The sequence below is a fragment of the Schistocerca cancellata genome, chromosome 10, assembly GCF_023864275.1.
Source record: "Schistocerca cancellata isolate TAMUIC-IGC-003103 chromosome 10, iqSchCanc2.1, whole genome shotgun sequence".
Lineage (NCBI taxonomy): Eukaryota > Metazoa > Arthropoda > Insecta > Orthoptera > Acrididae > Schistocerca > Schistocerca cancellata.
Genome location: NC_064635.1, coordinates 115,973,106 through 115,995,103, shown reverse-complemented (window position 1 = coordinate 115,995,103; position 21,998 = coordinate 115,973,106). Strand labels below are relative to the sequence as shown.

General features: G+C 40.8%; 1 protein-coding gene across 1 annotated transcript in view; it reads left to right on the top strand.

Annotated features, from left to right (window-relative positions):
* The window catches only part of LOC126106415 (sushi, von Willebrand factor type A, EGF and pentraxin domain-containing protein 1-like), a 115,127-nt gene extending 93,439 nt beyond the window's left edge, over positions 1-21,688 (top strand). Inside the window, exons 9-11 of the mRNA XM_049912691.1 lie at positions 6,649-6,845; positions 14,097-14,332; positions 18,237-21,688. Coding sequence (XP_049768648.1) covers positions 6,649-6,845; positions 14,097-14,332; positions 18,237-18,334 — 531 coding nt within the window. The 3' untranslated portion in view covers positions 18,335-21,688. The remainder of the gene's footprint in view (positions 1-6,648; positions 6,846-14,096; positions 14,333-18,236) is intronic.
* The last annotated feature ends 310 nt before the right edge of the window (positions 21,689-21,998 follow it).

Sequence of the window (21,998 nt, the reverse complement as noted above, 5' to 3'; positions counted from 1 at the left end):
ATCCCTATGAAATCCCCAGACCACCTTCCCTACCCTCTGGCTCCTACCCCTGTAACCGCCCCCGGTGTAAAACCTGTCCCATGCACCCTCCCACCACCACCTATTCCAGTCCTGTAACCCGGAAGGTGTACACGATCAAAGGCAGAGCCACGTGTGAAAGCACCCACGTGATTTACCAACTGACCTGCCTACACTGTGAAGCGTTCTATGTGGGAATGACCAGCAACAAACTGTCCATTCGCATGAATGGACACAGGCAGACAGTGTTTGTTGGTAATGAGGATCACCCTGTGGCTAAACATGCCTTGGTGCACGGCCAACACATCTTGGCACAGTGTTACACCGTCCGGGTTATCTGGATACTTCCCACTAACACCAACCTGTCAGAACTCCGGAGATGGGAACTTGCCCTTCAGCATATCCTCTCTTCTCGCTATCCGCCAGGCCTCAATCTCCGCTAATTTCTAATTTCAATTTGCCGCCGCTCGTACCTCACCTGTCTTTCAACATCATCTTTGCCTTTGTACATCCGCCCCGACTGACATCTCTGCCCAAACTCTTTGCCTTTACAAATGTCTGCTTGTGTCTGTGTATATGAGGATGGATATGTGTGTGTGTGCGAGTGTATACCTGTCCTTTTATCCTTCCTTTTTTCCCCCTAAGGTAAGTCTTTCCGCTCCCGGGATTGGGATGACTCCTTACCCTCTCCCTTAAAACCCAAATCCTTTTGTCTTTCCCTCTCCTTCCCTCTTTCCTGACGAGGCAACCATTGGTTGCGAAAGCTAGATTTTGTGTGTATGTTTGTGTTTGTCTGTGTGTCTATCGACCTGCCAGCGCTTTTGTTTGGTAAGTCTCATCATCTTTCTTTTTAAATATATATATATATATATATATATATATATATACAAATTTCAAGCTTTCGCAACCCACGGTTGCTTCATCAGGAAAGAGGGATGAAGCAACAGTGGGTTGCGAAAGCTTGAAATTTGTTTGTGTGTTTTTTATTGTGCCTATCTACCAGCGCTTTCTCGTTTGGTAATTCACCGCATCTTTGTTTTTTATATATATTTTTCCCTCGTAGAATGTTTCCCTCTATTGTATTAAATGACCTTTCAGAACTAGTACGATCGGTTCTAACAACGAAAATAAAGTAATTTCGTTTTATAGATTTTAACTTGAAATATAACATATTGTGTATAAAATCATAGGAATTTTTTTAGAAAAACAGCGGAGATAATATTAACCTGTTTCAAATTTGTAAATATTTCTGGTGTCAACAACTTCTGTTGGGGAAAAGTAATGCTAGAGGAGGATGTCCCTTTACAAGGTACTGGGCATAAAGTACAGAAAGTGCAAAGTAACCTGCAAATTGTACAGAAACCAATAAAAGTTTGTGAAATCCTCCTCTGTTTATCCTCATCCTGAATAAAATTCTGTTGTTCCTCCTAACATGCCGGCACACAAGCTTTATTGGTAGTTTCCTGTCCTCCCAGGTTTACAGAAGGTTTGTGATTGTCACAGATCAACACAGAAGTTGTCAGATACGGAACAAATGCTATGCTTATTTTGTCGGTTCTACAAAACATCCATTGTGACAGTTACCAATTTCTTTAATTACCGCGTGCCTTCAACGTGCATGCAGCCCTACACGTGATAAAAATCGCACTACTCAATAAAAGCATCAGACTGATGCAGCCTGCTGGATATGCGTCAATGCAATGACGCATTCTCAGACGTACTACTCCACAGGACTCATTGCATGCATGTGCACACCAAACTGGGCCCATTGTTGAGACCAGAAAGAAAGGGTAATGAACTTTAACATTGTCACAACTGGATAAAGGGTGATTTCTTGATGATATTACATACTTTTGGGGGTGATGGAGAAAGGTGAATGTATCAGTCTGAGGTAATTGATACTGGTCCAGAAACAACTTAACTGAAAGTAATGTATTTACTTAAATTTATTAAAATAAATTTTATTTATTGTATATTTGGCACCGAGGTTTGTCAAAATTTTAGTATTTGTTTACTTATCTCATTTTAGGTTGATTTGTAACTGAGTGAAACACGTTCCGATGCCTTTGACAGTGGAATACGTGTGTTGATACTGTTGTTAAGATAGTAGAGGTGGCAACTTTCAAAAAGAAAAAAAATGCCAAGTAAACGTGGGCTTTAAAATATGTCCCTTAGGAACTATGTGTGGTTCCTAATCTTTGCTGTTGTGAAACACATCTCTCCTACTGGAAGTGCTTTGGTTTCCATACTTTTGAAGAGGCAGTATGGACCAAAACAAGAGAAAATTGAATGAAACATGGGCTCTAAAAGACACACCTTTACGGCTGTGAACACTTGGTCATCTTCTCTACTGTGAAACCCATCTCTTCTACTGAACAAGTGCTCGTAGCTCTTATGGTATGCATTTTAGAGTCCAGGTTCTTGTTTTGATCCATTCTACCACCTCTGAAAGTTGCCGCATCTGCTATGGAACATCAGAACAGATTGTGGAGCATATCACCCAGCAATACTGTGAGAGAAGATACTCTCGGAATTGGAATGATGTCCCCCAAGCTACAGCTGAAGCTGTTAATTAGCTATCAGGTATATACGTCTGAGAATTTTGACTGCTGAGTAAAAACCTATTTTTTATGTAGTATTTGTGATTTATAATTTATCTTGCTAAAATTTTGTTATGTGTAATTTGATCATACAATGCTGGCTTTCAAGGCTAGTATTTGCATCCATGGTGATATTGGTTGTATGTGCATTATAGTGCAGTTTTTCTCTGCCTAACATCTTGTCTTCAAATGTCAGAGACATCATCAGAGTCTATAAAGACTCAGATAGTAGTTGCTAACTAGCTTTAAGAAAACTATTCAGAGAAAAAAATTTATTGTTGCACATCTTAAAGTCTGATGTTTTCATTTGGTACAGGGCTGAATATCTTTTTGAGTTCAACAAGTCGAGCTGTATATACACATCCGTACAACAGTTGAGTCGTGACTTTATCACTCCACTTGCTAAGATCACAAAGTTGTGCTTACGTGTGCTATGAAGCATTTAGTGGGGAAAAGTTGACACTTTGTTTTATCAAGCACTGAGACACACAATTTGTCTGATTTCAGTCCTTTTGTTTTTGTTCTTTTGAATTTCTATGGCCTCTCTGTACATCGTAGAAAAGTAATAACTGCACCTTAATAAAACCCGTTCTATTGGGGAAATGAATTGGTTGGCCCCCTGTCTCGGTGCACTATCTGCTACTGCCAATTTATTCGTGTTTCCAAGATGACCAGATGATTGCGGCTACTGTATTCTTTAAGCTGGGTGTTGATGCTTCTTTTAGTAGCTACATAATCTTTATAGCCTCTAATTATGCCTCTAGCTATATGGATGAACTGTTAGCAGAGAAACATGCCTCAGATGCTGGCCTACTGCCCACGTAACTAAATCAGCAAGGATCTGTAATTCGTTTTTTCTTGTAGACGTTGGTTTCCCACACAACAGATACATAAATAAGTCTATATTCCAAAGAGCAAGCAAAAGAATGTGTGCTCAACATCCGATTAACCCTTTGACTGCTGCAGATGTGCTTCTACAGATGAGCTTTATACATTCCTTGCTGAGAGTGATTTTGTTGTTGCTGTAATGGTCACCTAATGCCAGTACTTGTGCTGAGAGATAGCATTCTGGTCACTATGAAGTACCCATCGTCAAGTTTTAAAAAAACTGTTCAGAGAAAAAAATTTATTGTTGCACATCTTAAAGTCTGGTGTTTTCATTTGGTACAGGGCTAAATATCTTTTTTGTTACTCATCATGGTCGTTGTGCTACTCCAAATTAATTAAAGCAGTGCATGTAATTTTAAAGAGTTTGCAGAGGTAAAAACACAGTGTGTAACCTTTGCATATGATTGGTTTTAGTCCATAAATTGTTGTGTACGAAGCGTGGATATGATATAATTTTATTTAAAATGGAGAGGAGAATGATATCTATGTAGTTCTTAAGTTATCGGTTTTTATACCCAGCAGACGGTCATGTGCAACCTGCTGGTTTCTGTTGCTGTGCATTGTAAATAATGTGGTCATAACAATTGCCATATTTCATAAATGGTTCAACTTATCAAAACGAGTTTTTTTTTGCAAATGATACCATGCAAAGAGGCACATTTATTGTATGATAAATATTTGAAACTTTTTTATTCACTGACATATGGAAGTAACTTGTCAGCAGCAGTGAAAAGGTCGATAGAATGGGATGTATAAACACATCAGTAGCACAGAAGGGAAACCCAGGAGGCATGTTTAAACATGTTCTCAGCACGTGAGGGGGCAGCAGCAGTGTGTGATGAGATAACCCAACCAAAGCAGCTGAAGGACTAAGACAACAAGGGAAGCTATCAAAATATTATGGAAATCCCAATATTAACTTGGTTACAAACCCAGGAATTGGGAGATAAATTTTGTTTTTTATATCTCTAATTCTTTGACATATGGTGGGACTATGCTTGATATGCCTCATGTTATGTGACCATGTGCTGAACATCATACTTCTTGCAGATACATGTAGTTATTTAGCTGTCTGTATGTATATTCTCTGTTTGTAGGTACATGGCAGAAATACAAGGACTGTTTGAAAAGTACCCTCCTTTTTTTTTTTTTTTTTTTGCGAACACCTGATGGATTTTAATCTAGCAGAATTGCATGAGCTGACCTTGAACCTTTGTGCATATGGGTGAATTTTTTCCTGCGTGTCAAGAGTGTCAGCTGGTGGCAAGCAGCAGTTGAGTGTGGTAGTATTTAGTGCTTGCACTAGTTTTTCATTGCAAGTGAAATGATGGAATGACTGGAGCTTTGGTACTACATCAGATTTTTCTAGAAACTGAGTGACAGCCATGTGGAAACCATTCAGAAGGCTTTCGGTGTTGATGCTATGGACATCATACATATTAAGGAGTTGTACAACTAGTTTAAAGATGGCTGCACATTGGTGGAGAGCGAGTCAGGTCATTGCCAGTGTGAGCATCGAAGTGATACAGGAACGTCATATGACTATCAGAGAAATTGCGGAAGAGGTCAGCATCAGCACTTTTTCAGCACATAACATTGTGACTGAAGATTTGGCCGTGAACACAGTGTCATTGAAATTCGTGCCAAAGCTGCTAACGGCAGAGCGGAAACAACTTCAAGTTGAAGTCTCGCAGTACATGCTGGACTCCAGCAAACAGTGACCCCTACTTCGTTAACACCATTATCACTGGTGATGAGTCCTGCGTGTATGGGTATGATCCAGAAACCAAATCCCAGTCATCACAGTGGAAGCATTCCTCATCACCGAGACCAAAGAAGGCTTGCCAAGTGTGCAACAATGTCAAAGTGACAGTGACTGCTTTCTTTGACTCCCGTGGTGTGGTACACTACGAGTACACACCTCAGGATCAATCAGTCACAGAAGAGTACTCCATGGATGTTCTCCGTTGCCTACATGTTGCTGTGTGGCGCAAGAGACCAGACTGATTTGCAGTCAACAGGAAATTGGCGTCTCCGGCACGACAGTGCTCTAGTATTTTTCTCACACTTGATTCAGGCTTTTTTGGTGAAAAACCAGATTCCTATGCCTCAACAAGCTCCTTGTTCTCCTGATATGGCCCTCTGCGACTTCTGCCTGTTCCTCAAACTCGAGAGGCCATTGAAAGGAATGTGATTTCAGAAGAGATGACATTATGGCAGCAGCAACAGAGACCTAAACTCCATTCGAAGGAGGCTTTTTCGGCGTGCCCCCAACAGTGGCGGTACCAGTGGGAGAGGTGTGTGTGGTCCCAAGGGAACTACTTTGAGGGTGATTAGGTGTCCGTCACTCCAGGTAAGCCAGCTTTTTCCTGGCCAAAAGTCTCATACCTTTCTAACAGATGTCTTATTATTGGCATCCACACACTGTGGCAATTTGTTTGACTCTGTAGGATAACAGTATCAGAATAGTTGTTCCTTTTTTGTTGTTACAGCATCAACAAAAGAAGCTTGTTTCACTAGATGCTATCGAGGATTGTGAGCTTCAGTAAGCCATATATTAAATTAGATTTTGATGTATTTATGATTATACATCCTACTTAGGCATTTTCATTTCTTTCTTCCTGGTGCATAACTTCTGTTTCCGAGTGGTTATTATTTTTGGTGACAGATGTTTCGTATTAATTAGCCAACTAGTTCCTCAATATAGTCTTTGACCTTGCAGTATTTTGTAGTTAAAAAAGTACTGGAACATTACTTATGATTATAAAAAAACTTCAACATGTAAAGATAATTTAGCACACTAATGTGATCCAAACAACAAAATTATTGTTATTTTATTTATGCTGAGTTGCATTAGTTTGATCATATGTCAGAGAATCTCTCCAGTGGTGCCCTTTCGTGGTTGCCGGCTGTCAGCTAAATGTGTCCCTCCGACAGGCTGGTGACAGTCTGCTCTCGACGAAGTGTTGCTGCGGTCCCTGGTGGTTCGACTGAAACACACAAAAGTAAACATTTTGTAACTATTTCACAAAATCAGAATAGATAAAAATCCTTAATTATGTTTCAAAAACAAAAGTTTAACTTACACCAAAAATTCTGTTACCTTACAGCTATTAACAAAATTTACCGGCTGTTTCCACAGTCGACAGCTCTTCCGACCTACGAAGAGGCGGTGCGTGGGTGCGATCGCAGCATGGCTGGCGTCGGTGGCACGGTGGGGGGCGGAGGCACCTCCCTGAGTGCGGGTGGCGGCCAGGGCCACCGCGGCCACGGGCGCGGCCACTGGGCGGGCCTGGGGTCGGGCCGCCGGCCGGTGCACGTGACACGCCAGTCCTCCAGGTGAACGGCCGACAGTCGGCTCTGCTCCGCTCTGTACTGCCAGCCCCACTCTAGCTGGCGGGCATCTCACTGATTTATGTGGCCTCGAGCGCTCAGAAACAGTGTTAACTGATTCTACCGTCACTACTGCTTCTTATTTGTGCTTATTTGTGTTTTCTTGGCATATTGACTGATCCGCTAGATTTCAGGTGCGTAGCTCCAGAAACTCTATTTCTTCAACTGATGTTTAGGCCACACACCTTTCAGGTGAAGAAATGGGAGTTGTTATGGAAGATGTAGGGGATTCAGTGTCAGAATCAGAATTTAACGGTACTTTGGAATACCTGAGGTCAAATTAAACAGAAGGAATAGGTAACATTCTGTGGAATCTCTAAAATCATTCGGGCCACTGACACCCAAATGCCTATTCAATCTGGTGTTGTAACAGCCCAACCCCCCCCCCCCCCCCCCTCTCCTGTCACTATGTAGATAACTTTCAAAGGAAACCACAGCAAAGTGATTTGTAGTACCGAACATTCATCCATTGATTGACAACAGTAGTACTGTGATACAACTAGACTTGTGATTCTTATTAATACTTTTTCATCACACAATTCCATATTGTGCTGCTAAATGGTTGCTTGTGAGAAAAGCAACTTACCTCCAAATGTTTAAAAGGTTATGGTACAGAGAGTGATTATAACATTGAACACGTAGAGTGCCAGTGCAAGATAACAGTTTGCGAAAGTTCACACGAGAGAACTCGTGCACAGTAATAGTTGCCACATATGTACTCTGCATCGTTGACACAGCCAGTTACTTCCTACATTGTTTAGACAGATGAATATGCTCCCGTGTGCTATTTGATGATTACGGAGATGAAGCTACGGATCTTACAGTGTGTAGAAAGAGTGAGACTAGACGTATATCATGAGACTTTCAGAATAAAATATCCTCCACACAGTTGCAAAGATAGCAAGAGCAGTGTGAGAACTATCATAGAATAAACTTTTCAGCTTATTCATCTCAATTGCTGCCAAGAAAAATTTATGGAAGAAAAGAAAAGCCGGCTGAGAGGCAGTTCGGGCAGTGCCATTGGTTATGGAAGCAAGCCTTAAGAAAAATCAAGACACTTCATAGGATTTGTTTACCTAGAGCAAGTATTGATAATGTGAAATTGTGTAAAAATTCGAAATTATCTGGAAAGTAGGTGTAAGCTATAGGGAAAGACAGGTAATGTACAGTACATATGGGATAGGGAAAATGTCATCATACTGATCAGTACTGTAAAACTTCCTATCCAACAAGAAAAACCACAGCCTAGGAGAGTGGTGTCAAAAGAACAAAGCAGGCCATCAACCAACATATGAAGTAGTTACGGCTCTACAGAAAACACTGACAAGAAGCAAGGACAGGGTGATAGATTATGTGTTAAAGCATCAGGTAGTAACTTCCATGGCACTTGAGGGATATGGAAAGGGTAAACATTGTAGGGGAAAATAGACTGGAATATATCCAACAAATATTGAGGATGTTGAGTGGAAGTGCTACTCTGAGATGAAGAGGTCAGCACAGGAGAGGAAGTTGTGGTGAGCCACATCGAATCAGTCAAAAGATTTATGACTCAAAAATCTTTCATCCATTTTATAAGTGGAACTACATCTCTCTCTCTCTCTCTCTCTCTCTCTCTCTCTCTCTCTCTCTCTCTCTCTCTCTGCGGATTGTTTGAAATCCAACCCATTAAGGAGTCATCGTTCTTCTCAGTCAAATATCCCAGTATGTTAGGAGTGGGTTAGAGGCAATCTCAGTGGGGAATATTTGAGAGAGGATCAGTATCCACCTGGTAACCAGCTCTGTCATTATGAGGTATTGATACAATTTTCATTTATTCCTAGGACAGTCTCGTACATTGTTCTAGTTAAAAATCAAAATTATATATGTATAATATAATAACAATTTGGAACATTTTGATATACAAGGCAAATTGGTGCGATAGAGTAGATCACGCAGTGGGATGAGTTGGAGAAATGCGCGGGTTAAGTGAAGTATAGCTGAGAGGAATTGTTCAGCTGAGTTTAATCATTTAATAGGACTGTGTGCCAGGTGTTTATTGATCTCCATAGCTCTTTTTGATAAGCGGGGAACATGGGACTGCAGCTGGTGGCAGTGACCTCCACTCAGTACACGCTCAGTAAATGTGGACTTGGAATTCTGCAACCTCCTGCACAATTACAAAAATTATATCTCCCCCCCCCCTCCCCCAATCTGTAACATAGTGTTGTGAGACCCATAATCCTTATAACAGCTTTTTTGTCTGCTTAGATCACAGAGGTTCTCTTTATTTTATATGACCGGCTTCTGTTCTCTCTTAAAATCATCAGTTCTGCAGTAACAAAGATAGAATGAACATTCAGAGAATTTATATAACTCGGGTGTGTTAAAAATCTCATATATACATTAAAATATGCCTGTTGCAATACTAATTGAGCAAGTATACCTTGTAGCCTGTACTGCTAAACTAAAGCTCTTTTGTTTGTGATAACGAAAAGCGGGTGATAAATTTACTTGATTGTGTATGAGCTTCACAGCATAATCAAATCCACTCATGCTCATTACAGGAAACAGAACTGTAAAATTAGTATGCAGACTTTGCATGCTGCAGTTGTTAGTCATTTCCAACTTAAGGATGTATTTGAAGAATTAGAAATGTAGTCTGCAAAAAGGAAAGAGCCAGACAAGATAATTTGGCAATCAAAATGAGTTAGATTACAACATTTACAGTTATATTTAAAAGTAAATGCCTGGTGTTTTTGTAAAGATTCTACACACACACACACACACACACACACACACACACACACACAGGATTCAGCCTGGTAGAATTTTGCGCAGAGCATAACTTAATCATAGCTAACACTTGGTTTAAGAATCATGAGAGAAGGTTGTATACATTGAAGAGGTCTGGAGACACTGGAAGGTTTCACATAGATTGTATAATGGTAAGACAGAGATTTTGGAACCAGGTTTTAAATTGTAAGACATTTCCAGGGGCAGATGTGGACTCTGACTATAATTTATTGGTTATGAACTGTAGATTAAAACTGAAGAAACTGCAAAAAGGTGGGAATTTAAGGAGATGGGACCTGGATAAACTGAAAGAACCAGAGGTTGTACAGAGTTTCAGGGAGAGCATAAGGGAACAATTGACAGGAATGGGGGAAAGAAATACAGTAGAAGAAGAACGGTTAGCTTTGAGGGATGAAGTAGTGAAGGCAGCAGAGGATCAAGTAGGTATAAAGACGAGGGCTAGTAGAAATCCTTGGGTAACAGAAGAGATATTGAACTCAATTGATGAAAGGAGAAAATATAAAAATACAGTAAATGAAGCAGGCAAAAATGTGAATACAAACGTCTCAAAAATGAGATCGACAGGAAGTGCAAGATGGCTAAGCAAGGATGGCTAGAGGATAAATGTAAGGATGGCTAGAGGATAAATGTAAGAATGTAGAGGTGTATATCACTAGGGATGCGATAGATACTGCCTACAGGAAAATTAAAGAGACCTTTGGAGAAAAGAGAACAACATGTAGGAATATTAGGGGCTCAGATGGAAAACCAGCCCTAAGCAAAGAAGGGAAAGCAGAAAAGTGGAAGGAGTACATACAGCGTCTATACAAGGGCAATGTTATGGAACTGGAAAAGGACGTAGATGAAGATGAAGATGAGATGGGAGATATGATACTGCGTGAAGAATTTGACAGAGTACTGAAAGACCTAAGTCGATACAAGGTCCCGGGAGTAGACATCATTCCATTAGAACTACTGATAGCCTTGGGAGAGCCAGTCCTGACAGAACTCTTCCATCTGGTGAGCAAGATGTATGAGACAGGTGAAATACCCTCAGACTTCAAGAAGAATATAATAATTCCAATCCCAAAGAAAGCAGGTGTTGACAGGTGTGAAAATTACTGAACCATCAGTTTAGTAAATCACGGTTGCAAAATACTAACACGAATTCTTTACTGGCGAATGGAAAAACTGGTAGAAGTCGACCTTAATTAAGATCAGTTTGGATTCTGTAGAAATGTTGGAACACGCAAGACAATAATGACCCCAAGATTTTTCTTAGAAGATAGATTAAGGAAGGGGAAACCTACTTTTCTAGCATTTGTAGACTTAGATAAAGCTGTTGACAGTGTTAACTGGAATACTCTCTTTAAAATTCTGAATGTGGCAGGGGTAAAATACAGTGAGTGAAAGGCTATTTACAGTTTGTGCAAAAACCAGATGGCAGTTACAAAGTGTGTCGGGGGGGCACGAATAGCAAGCTGTAGTTGAGAAGGGAGAAGACAGGGCTGTAGCCTATCCCCAGTGCTGTTCATCTTTATATTGAGCAAGCAGTAAAGGGAACAATAGAAAAATTTTGAGTAGGAATTAAAATTCGTGGAGAAGAAATAAAAACCTTGAAATTTGCCGATGACATTGTAATTCTGTCAGAGACAGCAAGGACCTGGAAAAGCAGTTGAACGGAATGAACAGTGTCTTGAAAGGAGGATATAAGATGAACATCAATAAAAGAAAAACGATGATAATGGAATGTAATCAAATTAAATCAGATGATGCTGAGGGATTTAGAATAGGAAATGAGACACTTAAAATAGATGAATTTTGATGTTTGGGAAGCAAAATAAGTGATGATGTTTGAAGTAGAGAAGATATAAAATGTAGACTGGCTATGGCAAGGAAAGCATTTCCGAAGAAGAGAAATTTGTTAACATTGTGTATAGATTTAGGTGTCAGGAAGTCTTCTTCTGAAAGTATTTGCATGCAGTGTAGCCAGGTATGGAAGTGAAACATGGACGATAAATAGTTTGGACAGGAAGAGAATAGAAGCTTTCGAAACGTGGTGTTACAGAAGTATGCTGAAGATTAGCTGGTACTAACTAATGAGGAGTTACTGAGTAGAATTGAGGAGAAGAGGAATTTGTGGCGCAACTTGACAAGAAGAAGGGATCAGTTGGTGCAGCATGTTCTGAAGCCCGGAGGGTAAAAATTGTAGAGGGAGACCAAGGGATGAATACACTAAGTAGATTCAGAAGGATGTAGGCTGCAGTAGGTGCTTGGAGATGACTGCACAGGATAGAGTAGCATGGAGAGCTGCATCAAACCAGTCTCTGGGCTGAAGACCACAACAACAGAAGTAATAGTCAGTTTGAGTGTATTAGTACTAATTATAATTTTCTGTTGATTTACTGTAGCAGTCTGCAGCAGATTAGTCTGCTTCTTAATGTGTAACTTAACTCATTCCTAACCCATGAAGGTTCTCCTTCATGATGGGATTTGTGTAACACAAAATGTGAAAGAATGAAAAGGAAGCGCGGGGAAGCTGCAAAACGAAAATGGTCATGACACGCATACTGGACTCTGTCCACATATGTGGCAGTTCTCTGCTGAGAAAGGCCAGGCCGTTGTGCTCTAGTGATGTGAAGCCCTGTCGTATTGAAAGCTGAGGACTCAGCTGTCACTTTGAAAGTTGAGAGCTCAGCTATCAGTTGTGGCAACGACAGCAACTGCAGCATATCCAGGTACACGGAACCTGCCAGTCTCTTCTCGATGAAGAAAAAGGGACTGTATGCCTTTGTCTTGGATATGGCATAGAGGATAAATACTCAGGTAAATCCCCTTCCAACTCCGCACAGACATGCGGCAGTTCAGTTTCCTACGCTCTCACACTGTGACGATTCACATTTCTCGACAGACAGAAAATTGCCTTATCACTGAATATCTACGTCTCCACGAAGTTGCTGTTGTCATCATCATCTTGATCTTTGATTGCTTTCTGTGTTCTCACCTGATGGTCATTGACTCCAACTGGTGGGCATAATCATCTGGATTCAGGTGTTATAACATTTGCAAATGGTAGATTTGAAATGCAGACACCGCTGTTCAACACTTCACACTGCATGTGTAGTTCATGGCTTACACCAACGGGATGATTTATGGGGGGATCCGTACAAAGCTGTGGTTTACACACCCCACAATTTCCTCTGAGACATGCAGTCGCCCTGTGCTTTTCCCTTTACACAGACAGACAACCAGTATCACAAAACAGATGAAACCAACACAAATGTTCCGGTGACCAGGTGCAGCTTTTCTGTATTTGCATTTGCATATTATAATTATTAGATTACAGATGTTATATCTGCTATGTTAGTATTTTATAGCAATATTTAGAGGATGCAATCATTCATTGGTTACCATCTGTGCTAGGGAGAGATGGCAATTTTCCTACAGTATGCTCTCTGTAGTAAGAGCCAGTACCTGTATTACTAATTTTCAGTGAACTACAGTTCCACTTGGCTTTCGGATATTGTTTATGGGTTCAGTTGATGATGTTCATTATCTCTGATATAATTAGTGAATACCACTAACTAGAAGAAAACATTTTTAAGAATAAAGTTTTGAACAGTGTGCAGACAGACATTTTGCAAGTAATTTTTACATTTATGTTTTTAATAGTTACACCAGCTTTTAAATAAGAACTGGAGAAAAAGAAACACTAGTCACAAACTGATATTCAGATTGCAGTAGTGTCTTGGGTTTTGTGTTATGAAGGATAGCAGCAGGAAATAAATCACCTCCCTAGCATATTCAAAATTGTGAACATTTATCAAACAGTGGAAAATCATGTGAAATGGTTATATTCCTACACACCACATAGACAAGGTGTTGAATGGAAGGCAGGCACATTGAAAGTAGACTGCTATCTCTCTCTCTCTCTCTCTCTCTCTCTCTCTCTCTCTCTCTGTCTCACTCGCTCGCACACACACACACACACACACACACACACACACACGGCCACAGTCATATTCAGATGCAGCACATTGCCCTCCTAACCTCCTCCCCCTCTCTCCACATCCCTCTTCTGTACTGCACTACCCACTTCTTTCAATGTGAATGTCTGCCACCGCCTCTCTCTCTCTCTCTCTCTCTCTCTCTCTGTCTCGCTCGCTCGCACACGCACACACACACACACGCACACACACACACACACACACACACACACACACAGTCATATTCAGGTGCAGCACATTGCCCTCCTAACCTCCTCCCCCTCTCTCCACATCCCTCTTCTGTACTGCACTACCCACTTCTTTCAATGTGACTGTCTGCCACCGCCTCTTCTGTTTGATGGGTAGCAATCTATTTCATAATGTCAATATTTAGCAATCTTCACATCATGACGAATGCTCTTTTTTGACCTTTCTGTAGCACGTCCCATACGGCCTCCCTGAGGAGCGGTTCTGCAGCCGGCGACTCTATGGGCTCTACAGACACCATGACACCCAGCGAAGTTTCGACAACTGTGACACTAGACACAGTGTCATCACACACGTGCAGTAGCGGCGTCAGTGGCAGTGGCAGCGGTAGTGGCGGAGCAGCGAGCTGCCGTGCTATCTGTGGCAGCCTCGCCTCGTTTGACACCAGCTCCGCACTCAATACTGAAGGTCAGTGATGGCAGGAGAACGAAATGTACAGCAGTATGTAAATGTAAGGTTATAAAAATAAGAACGTCAAAAGTAAGAAAAAATTGGTCTACCAGATGAGGCATGACACTGAATCTGTGTAACATCGCTTCTCGACAGTGGCCTCTGTTCGATGAGAAAGAAAACCCAAAAGTACGAGGGCTATCCACAAAGTACATTACGTTTTCGTTTGTGTCCGTTAGGGGCGGGGCTAGTGCAGCCATCTTGGTGTCATGGCATTCCGCCGCTCAGTCGGCATCCTGCCGTGCTAGTGAGAGGTTCATGCTGTACTCCGTTGAGTTACTGTGACAGTTTGAAATGTCAGCGTTAATTGAAAATGCCGCGAAGTGTGAAGTGCGTGCTGTAATAAGGTTTCTGACTGCAAAAAACTGTACACCGATAGAAATCTATCAGCAGCTTTGTGAAGTGTATGGGGACAACATAATCACTGAAGGTGGAGTGCGTCAATGGGTCATAAAATTTAAAAATGGCCGAACTAACATTCACAACGAAGAGCGAAGTGGAAGACCCAGCATAGTGACTGCCGAACTTGTCGAAAAAGTCGATGCCGCGGTCGATGAAAACCGTAATTTCACAATAATGGAACTCTCTATGAGCTTTACACAAATTTCATGAAGTTTGTTGCATGAAATCATTACCGAAAAGCTTGGTTACCACAAATTTTGTGCAAGATGGATACCAAAAATCTTGACAGAGATTCACAAAAATCAGCGAATGGCTGCAGCGTTAACGTTTTTGGACGCTTACGAGAAAGATGGCGACTCATTACTCGATCGCATCGTTACTGGTGACGAAACATGGGTTAAGCATGTGAACTGCGAGACAAAATTGCAGTCAATGCAGTGGGGGCACACAAATTCCCCCCAAAAACCCAAGAAATGCATGCAGACAATGTTGGCAAGGAAGGTGATGGCCACTGTCTTTTGGGACAGAAAAGGTGTGATTTTTGTGGATTTCCTGGAAAGAGGCACTACAATAAACTCTCAAAGGTATTGGCAAACTCTGCACAACCTCAGAAAAGCAATACAAAACAAGCGCAGGGGAAAGTTGGGCTCAAAGGTCTTGCTGATTCATGACAACGCCCAGGCCCACACGGCAAATGCCACTCGTGAAGTTCTCGAATCTTTTAAGTGGGAGTTGTTTCCTCCCGCTGAACAGTCCCGACCTGGCACCGAGCGACTTCCACTTATTCCCAGCAATGAAGAAGTGGTTGGCTATGCAGTGTTTTGATGACGACGCACAGCTTCAAGAAGAGGTAACCACGGGGTTGAAGGTGCAGGCGGCCGAATTTTACGACGAAGGAATTTACAAGCTCGTCCATCTCTATGATAAGTGCCTTAATTTAAATGGCAACTATGTAGAAAAGTAGTATTTAAGTATGGCTTTCATCTGTATGTAATAAAAAAAATTTCCAATACTTTATGTATTTTTAATTCCAAAACGTAATGTACTTTGTGGATAGCCCTCGTATCTTTAGGTATGCTGTATCCAGCTGATGGGGAGGATGTTGACCACTTCCAAGTAGTCCTAGACATTTTCCAGAGAATTTGGACACCCGAGTGTTCTTTAAACTGGGAACCTATGCGTGCAGTCCTATGAATGTGCGTGTTGTCATGTGGGAAAATGGGGCTGTCCACATTCTATTCATAAAGATGTAGGAACAAAGGGCAACACTTGGTCATTGAAACTGTTGAAATAAGCATCCAGGTTGACACTTGTGGTGGTAACCTTAATGAGTGTGCCCAAGGGAAGCTACAGAAAACATCACATGATCACCTCCAACCTGACGCTCACCCTCCACAGACTGCCAATTAAATGCGGTGGCGCTGTCTGGAAAGAAGCGACCTTGGCATTCGTTCTGTGTTTTATTTGGCATTGATGAGGCATCACAAGTGTTTCCAGTTTGTTTAGGACCTATTTGTGACCACTGTTCTTATGTCATGTTACATTACTGCAAGTGGTTTCTTGTAGGCTCGTCGGAGACACTATGTTGATACACCAACAGATTTGGAACTTCATTAACATTGTGACTGTGGCCACACTGAAACACCTTTATCTATAGAAGATTGCTTCATCAGAGAGAACAGTTTCTAGATAGTTAGGGTTTTGTTCGATCCAGTCAAACAGCTCAATAGCAAAGTTGTGACAAAGCTGCAAGTTTCTTCGCTTCAATGTTCGCTCAGTTTGAACTTTGAAAGTGAAGTTATTTATGCAGCACCCCCTTAGCTGTTGATCGAGGGGTGTTTGGCTCTCGTGACATTTGGCGAACTGACTTCACGGTGGGGCTCTTTGTAAGATATGTCTAATCTCTTCTGTCATTTCATCAGATTTTCATTTTCTGCCTGAACCTGACTGTTTCTTTACACTCTCAGTGGCTAAGAAGTTGTGAACACTTGGAAATTGAAATTTCACACACACACACACACACACACACACACACACACACACACACACACACACACACAGTCACTCAGACGCTGAAACACACACGACCATGACCACAATGACAGTTATCGATTATTGAGAGCAGATGCCCATTCTGACAGATATGGGGAGGGGTAGGGAAGGAGGCACGAAGCCTGGAGGAGGTACTGGAATAGTGAGAGGCAGGAGCAGGAAAGATGGATGACTCAGCAGCTGCAGAGCAAGATGAAAGGAGTTTTGAAGGGTTAGAGTGTAGAAGAGATACAGAAAAGCCAGCAACCAAGTGCAGGAATAGTATTTATCAGTGACATGTTTAATAGTATTTATCAGTGACATGTTTACTCACTCCATCACGTTAAGTTTGAAATAAAATCTGGTTCCTTGGCAGGGACTCTTTCATAAAATATTCTGACAGTAATGGCCCAGGAGCTGTTTGTGGTGTATGTTGTCGCCAGTGAAAGGCCAAGTCAGTGCCACAGTGCCCGGTGGCACCGAGTCCTTGCCGACTGTGTACCACGTCAGCTCTTGTGCCGTGACGAGGCTAGGCAACTGACAGAAACCGTGCGGGCTGCGGCTCGAACCCAGGACCCTCGAGGTCTGGCGAGAGTGTTGGGCGACGGCACACGTGGGGCGGCCTCGCCTCACAGAGTCTGATCTATAGCCAGGAATTGTCAGGGCTAGCTGACGGCTCCCGTATCCGGTGATGCCGATTGGCAAGGATGGTACAGTTTGGCCGCACTTTTGACCGACAACTTTAGAGACTGCCAATCGAATGTGTGGCGCCGAAGGAACGCTGCTAGCGACAGAGTTGTCTCCGACCGAGTGTGTCGGGCTCCTATCGTGGAGCCGTCTTTGGAAATGTTGCACTGTGCTACACAATGTAGCGACCCAGACACCCACTGATAGCAGAACATTGCACTGCAGGGTGTGGCACTTGCACTGTTGCAGCACATAGGTGCAGGATTACATCGGTGGCTGGCCCACGTAGCCTCTGACTGGTTGTGACCAGTGATCTCTTCAGTGCGGATGTGCAGCAGGCTCAGACTCTTACGAGAATGAGTGAAATGCCATGAGTAATGAGGATAATGGATAAGGCGCATTACATTGGCAATGTGTGGATAAGTTGAGAGTTAGGGTCTGACAGGAGGCGTGCTAGTGTAGCCCACGGTGTTGCGATGACCACTGTGTGTGGATGGAATAGTGATAAGAGCATCTGCATAGTAAGCGGGAGACCCGGGTTCGAATCCTGGTCTGGCACAAATATTCTACTTTCTCCAATGATTTCAATCAGTGCCCACTTGCAGTCGAAGTCTGTAATTTATTTGTGTCTTCCTGTTGTGACCTTCGCCTGACAAGTATTGTGTTATACTTCTACAGAACGTTGGTCCTCGATTATGAAATAAACAGAGCATATGTGACCTGTCGTGCTAATCTCTTACAGGTGTTCCACTTCTCGAGGAAAGTGAACTGGAGGAGGCCGACCTCTCTGGCCCGTGCAAGCGCCGACGCCCGTCACCGGACCCGCCGGGGGTCGCCTGATGCAGGGTTCACGGGGGGCGGTACTCGCCCCCCTTGCCGCCCCTGTGCCCACTCCCCGTTCCGCCGCCACCGCCTCCGCGCAGGCTGCGCAAGTTGTAAGTCTGGCTCCTGGGCACACGGGATAGGCTAGAGTTCCCGGACCCTCGGGGACGGGCTCAGCAGTAGGAAGTGTAATGGCTGCTTGTTGTCACCCAACTTATCTGTCTCCACGGCATTCCAAAGCTACAAGACTCCCGAGTTTCGTAATCTAATGCAGTACACAGAAGTGTGTAATATGAAAACCAAATTCTTGTTTATTCGCTTAAAAGAAAAAAAAAAAAAACGGGATGGCTCTTGGGAACTGAGAGTAAATTATTGCTTTTCTGTCATCCTGTGTTAGCTCTAATCAAATTCTTGTTTGTTCCTGTTACTATAATTTTTTATTTACATGTGGTGTGTATTATTCTTTCTCCATGACTTTTAGTTGTTAACTGTCAGAAAGATCCTCTTTCAGACTGTGGATCATTTATGTTGATCGGTTATCAGAAATTAATTGTTAAGAATATTTTCTGTCTTTTTAATGTACACTACCTCATTTTGGATCTGGAACAACATACAGTGTTCGAATGAACATATACAATCTAATAATAGTTGCAACTGTATATAAATATATCCTATGCAGTTTCAGGTCCGTGCATAAAAAAGAAAAACAAATTGAGGATTGATCCTAGTTATTAAAGATCTGAGGAGAAAAAGGAAATAATCAGGAAAGGCATATTTCTATAGTATATAGCAAAATGGATATATAATATGCACTAATCAGAACTGAAAGATCAAAATACTTGAAGCACACTTTTAATGATGTTTCCTGCATTGAGAATCTGTCGTCCAGTTTCCTCTGTTACCACCCTTCAACTGTTCCAGCTATAGCACTGAAGTCTCCAGTGAACCTTGCATAGAGGAAGAAAAGTCTTAGAAAAACAATATATTATTTATACCATCAGGTGTATAATTGTAGGTATATTTTGCCTTGTTTTCTGTCCCTGCATCAGTTACCATATCACACATCTTTTAAAAGCTCATGAGACTGCGTCACATCCTATAATGGTGTGACTAACTCCTATTATACTGTCAGAAAACGTTTACAGTGTAATGTAAATCCCTCCCTGCCCTATTAGAAGAATTTATAACTTTAATTGAAAGTTTAAATCTTGATATTGTCTCTGCAACAAAAACTGTTAGCATTTATATTAGTAACTTTGTCATAGTTAAGTGTTGTGAAAGTATAAAATTATAAAACCTGTGGTAATGTATTAACCAACATTTAAGTCAATTAAGTGAATTTTTGACATTACCTTCATGAGAGCAGGCTTTTTCTTTTAAAAAACAGAAAAGGCATAAAATTGTTGGTTTATCGCGTTGTTGGATAATAGGACATATACTGGTTTCAGTCACAGTGAGAAATAATGAAGGAAGGATAAACTAACTCTTCTTTAGCTGCTGAGGCATTAATAATTGCGCAAAGGCATGTGTGTCATATTATATGGTAAAATGCAGGATAATGTAAACAAATGTTATGACTTTGTATGCACTATTCAAAATGCTGATATGTCATTTATCAGATCTGTAGATATTTAGAAGGCTTCTTTATTATGTGGGAGTTATCTTAAATGTTCTGTGCAACATTGTTGGTCAGAAATTACTACATAGTACAATCTCGTAGTGTAAATTTAGTTAGTTACTCAATATGGATGTTGTAGGTCAGTATATGAGCACTTAGGTGACTTGTTATATTTATTGCTGTTAAATCACTCTGTCCATAATGTGCAAAGCAGTCGCACCAGTTTTATATGTGTTTTGCTTAATATAGACATGTATTAGCTCTCATACTACAAGGTGTGTAGACATATCGGCAGAAGCCCTCTTAACTAAGAAACAAATATGAGCTCATTTAGAAGCAAGGGCTTTACTGAAATACTCGTAAGATAGTGAGTGTCAGAAAACTTAGTTGCATTACAGTCGGCACTTGTGTTTTTATTTGTATATTATATTTGTTCCATTTGTATTTCTTGCAAAGAGCCAGGCAAAATTAAGTTTCACCAGTAATCTAGTCGTAGATTAGTTATACTTCATCTTCAGAATGTAACAGGTCAAACATTACAAATGTTACATCATCATCTGTCTTGTCTATCTGTTCACAGCAGAATATAAAGGTTCAACCATCATCCATTGAGATTATTATATTGGTGTATTAGAAATGCCGGGTATGTTGTGTGTGCATGTGTGTGTGGGTGTTTGTGCATGTGTGTGTGTGCGCGTGTGTGTGTGTGTGTGTGTGTGTGTAAATATATATAAATTTGTAGCTAGTCCTCTTTTTGAGGTTTCTTATTTTAATATAATTATACTGACAAACTCTTGATGTAAATGTACACATAAGCAATGCATTCTGGAGATTTTTTAATTTATTTTGTTTAAATTGACAGATGTTTCAGCAGGAAAGAGAAAATATTTTAGTGTGTCTGCCTGAATGTATAACTTGATGTTGCCCTACACTGGCTGCCCATGAGGCCTACTTGATATAGCTGTTGCTCAGAAATTTGCAAACTGTCATTTTGGAAAGGGAAAAAAAGAGTTGCAACCTGTAAATATATTTGAAAATTTGAAGGGGTTAGTAGATTTGTAGGTCAGGTCATTGCACATGATAAAACTGCAACAGGAAAGGTGTCTTCACAAGCTGATCTGCATTTTTATAAAACAATATGAATGAAATAGTAGCATTAAGTTTTTTAGTTTATTCGGCCCCCCCCCCCCCTCTTCATACTCTGTACTACTGAAAATATTCACTCATATGTCCCCATTAATGTTTATAAAATGTGTGCCAATAAAAATCATTATATTGTTAAGGATAATTAGTAACATTCTTGCTTCCATTTTGTGATGATAAAATAATATATGAATGAGTACAAGGATTGGTGTTCAGATAAAAAAAATTATCTAGATAATGTTATTTCTTGCCCATTTGCGATAGAATATGTTCTGTTTATCGTACAGGTGATTTCTGTCAGTAATGGAACATATAAATCTATTTTACATTTTTGAAATGTATTTAATGTTCCTAAGAGATACATTTGTACAGCCATATTAACAGAGATCCATAGTTTTGATAAATGAACTATTGAATATGCATTATTTACACACATTAGCAGATCAGTGGCTTTTATTGCTATAATTTGCTATAAAAATTATATTTGTTAATGCAAGATTTATAAAATAACTGAATGAAACCTGTTTTTGCAACTACATATGTATTTTTTCTTTCTTTTTTTTTTTACTGTTTGCCAGTAATTAAATTTCTCAGTAATTGGTAAGTGTGGAAACAGACAAATAAGTTTTTTCAAATACGCCAAGTCTTCAAGCCATGCAAACTGACTGATTCTTGAATATTTTTAAGTCCTCTTTGTAAAAAGCAAGTGAAGCAAGTATCCTAGGACTAACTGCTATCTTTATTAACCATTAATAACTGTAATACGGAACTAAAATAATGTTTTTTGGTACACTATATGTTCCTGTTTATCTCTTACTAAAAATGGATACAGTAGTATTTTCATTGCCAATTGTTGATACGATTGCGTTGCTTTAATGTATTAGAAAAGTCAGTTACACAGGGCTTCAGATACTGAGTGGT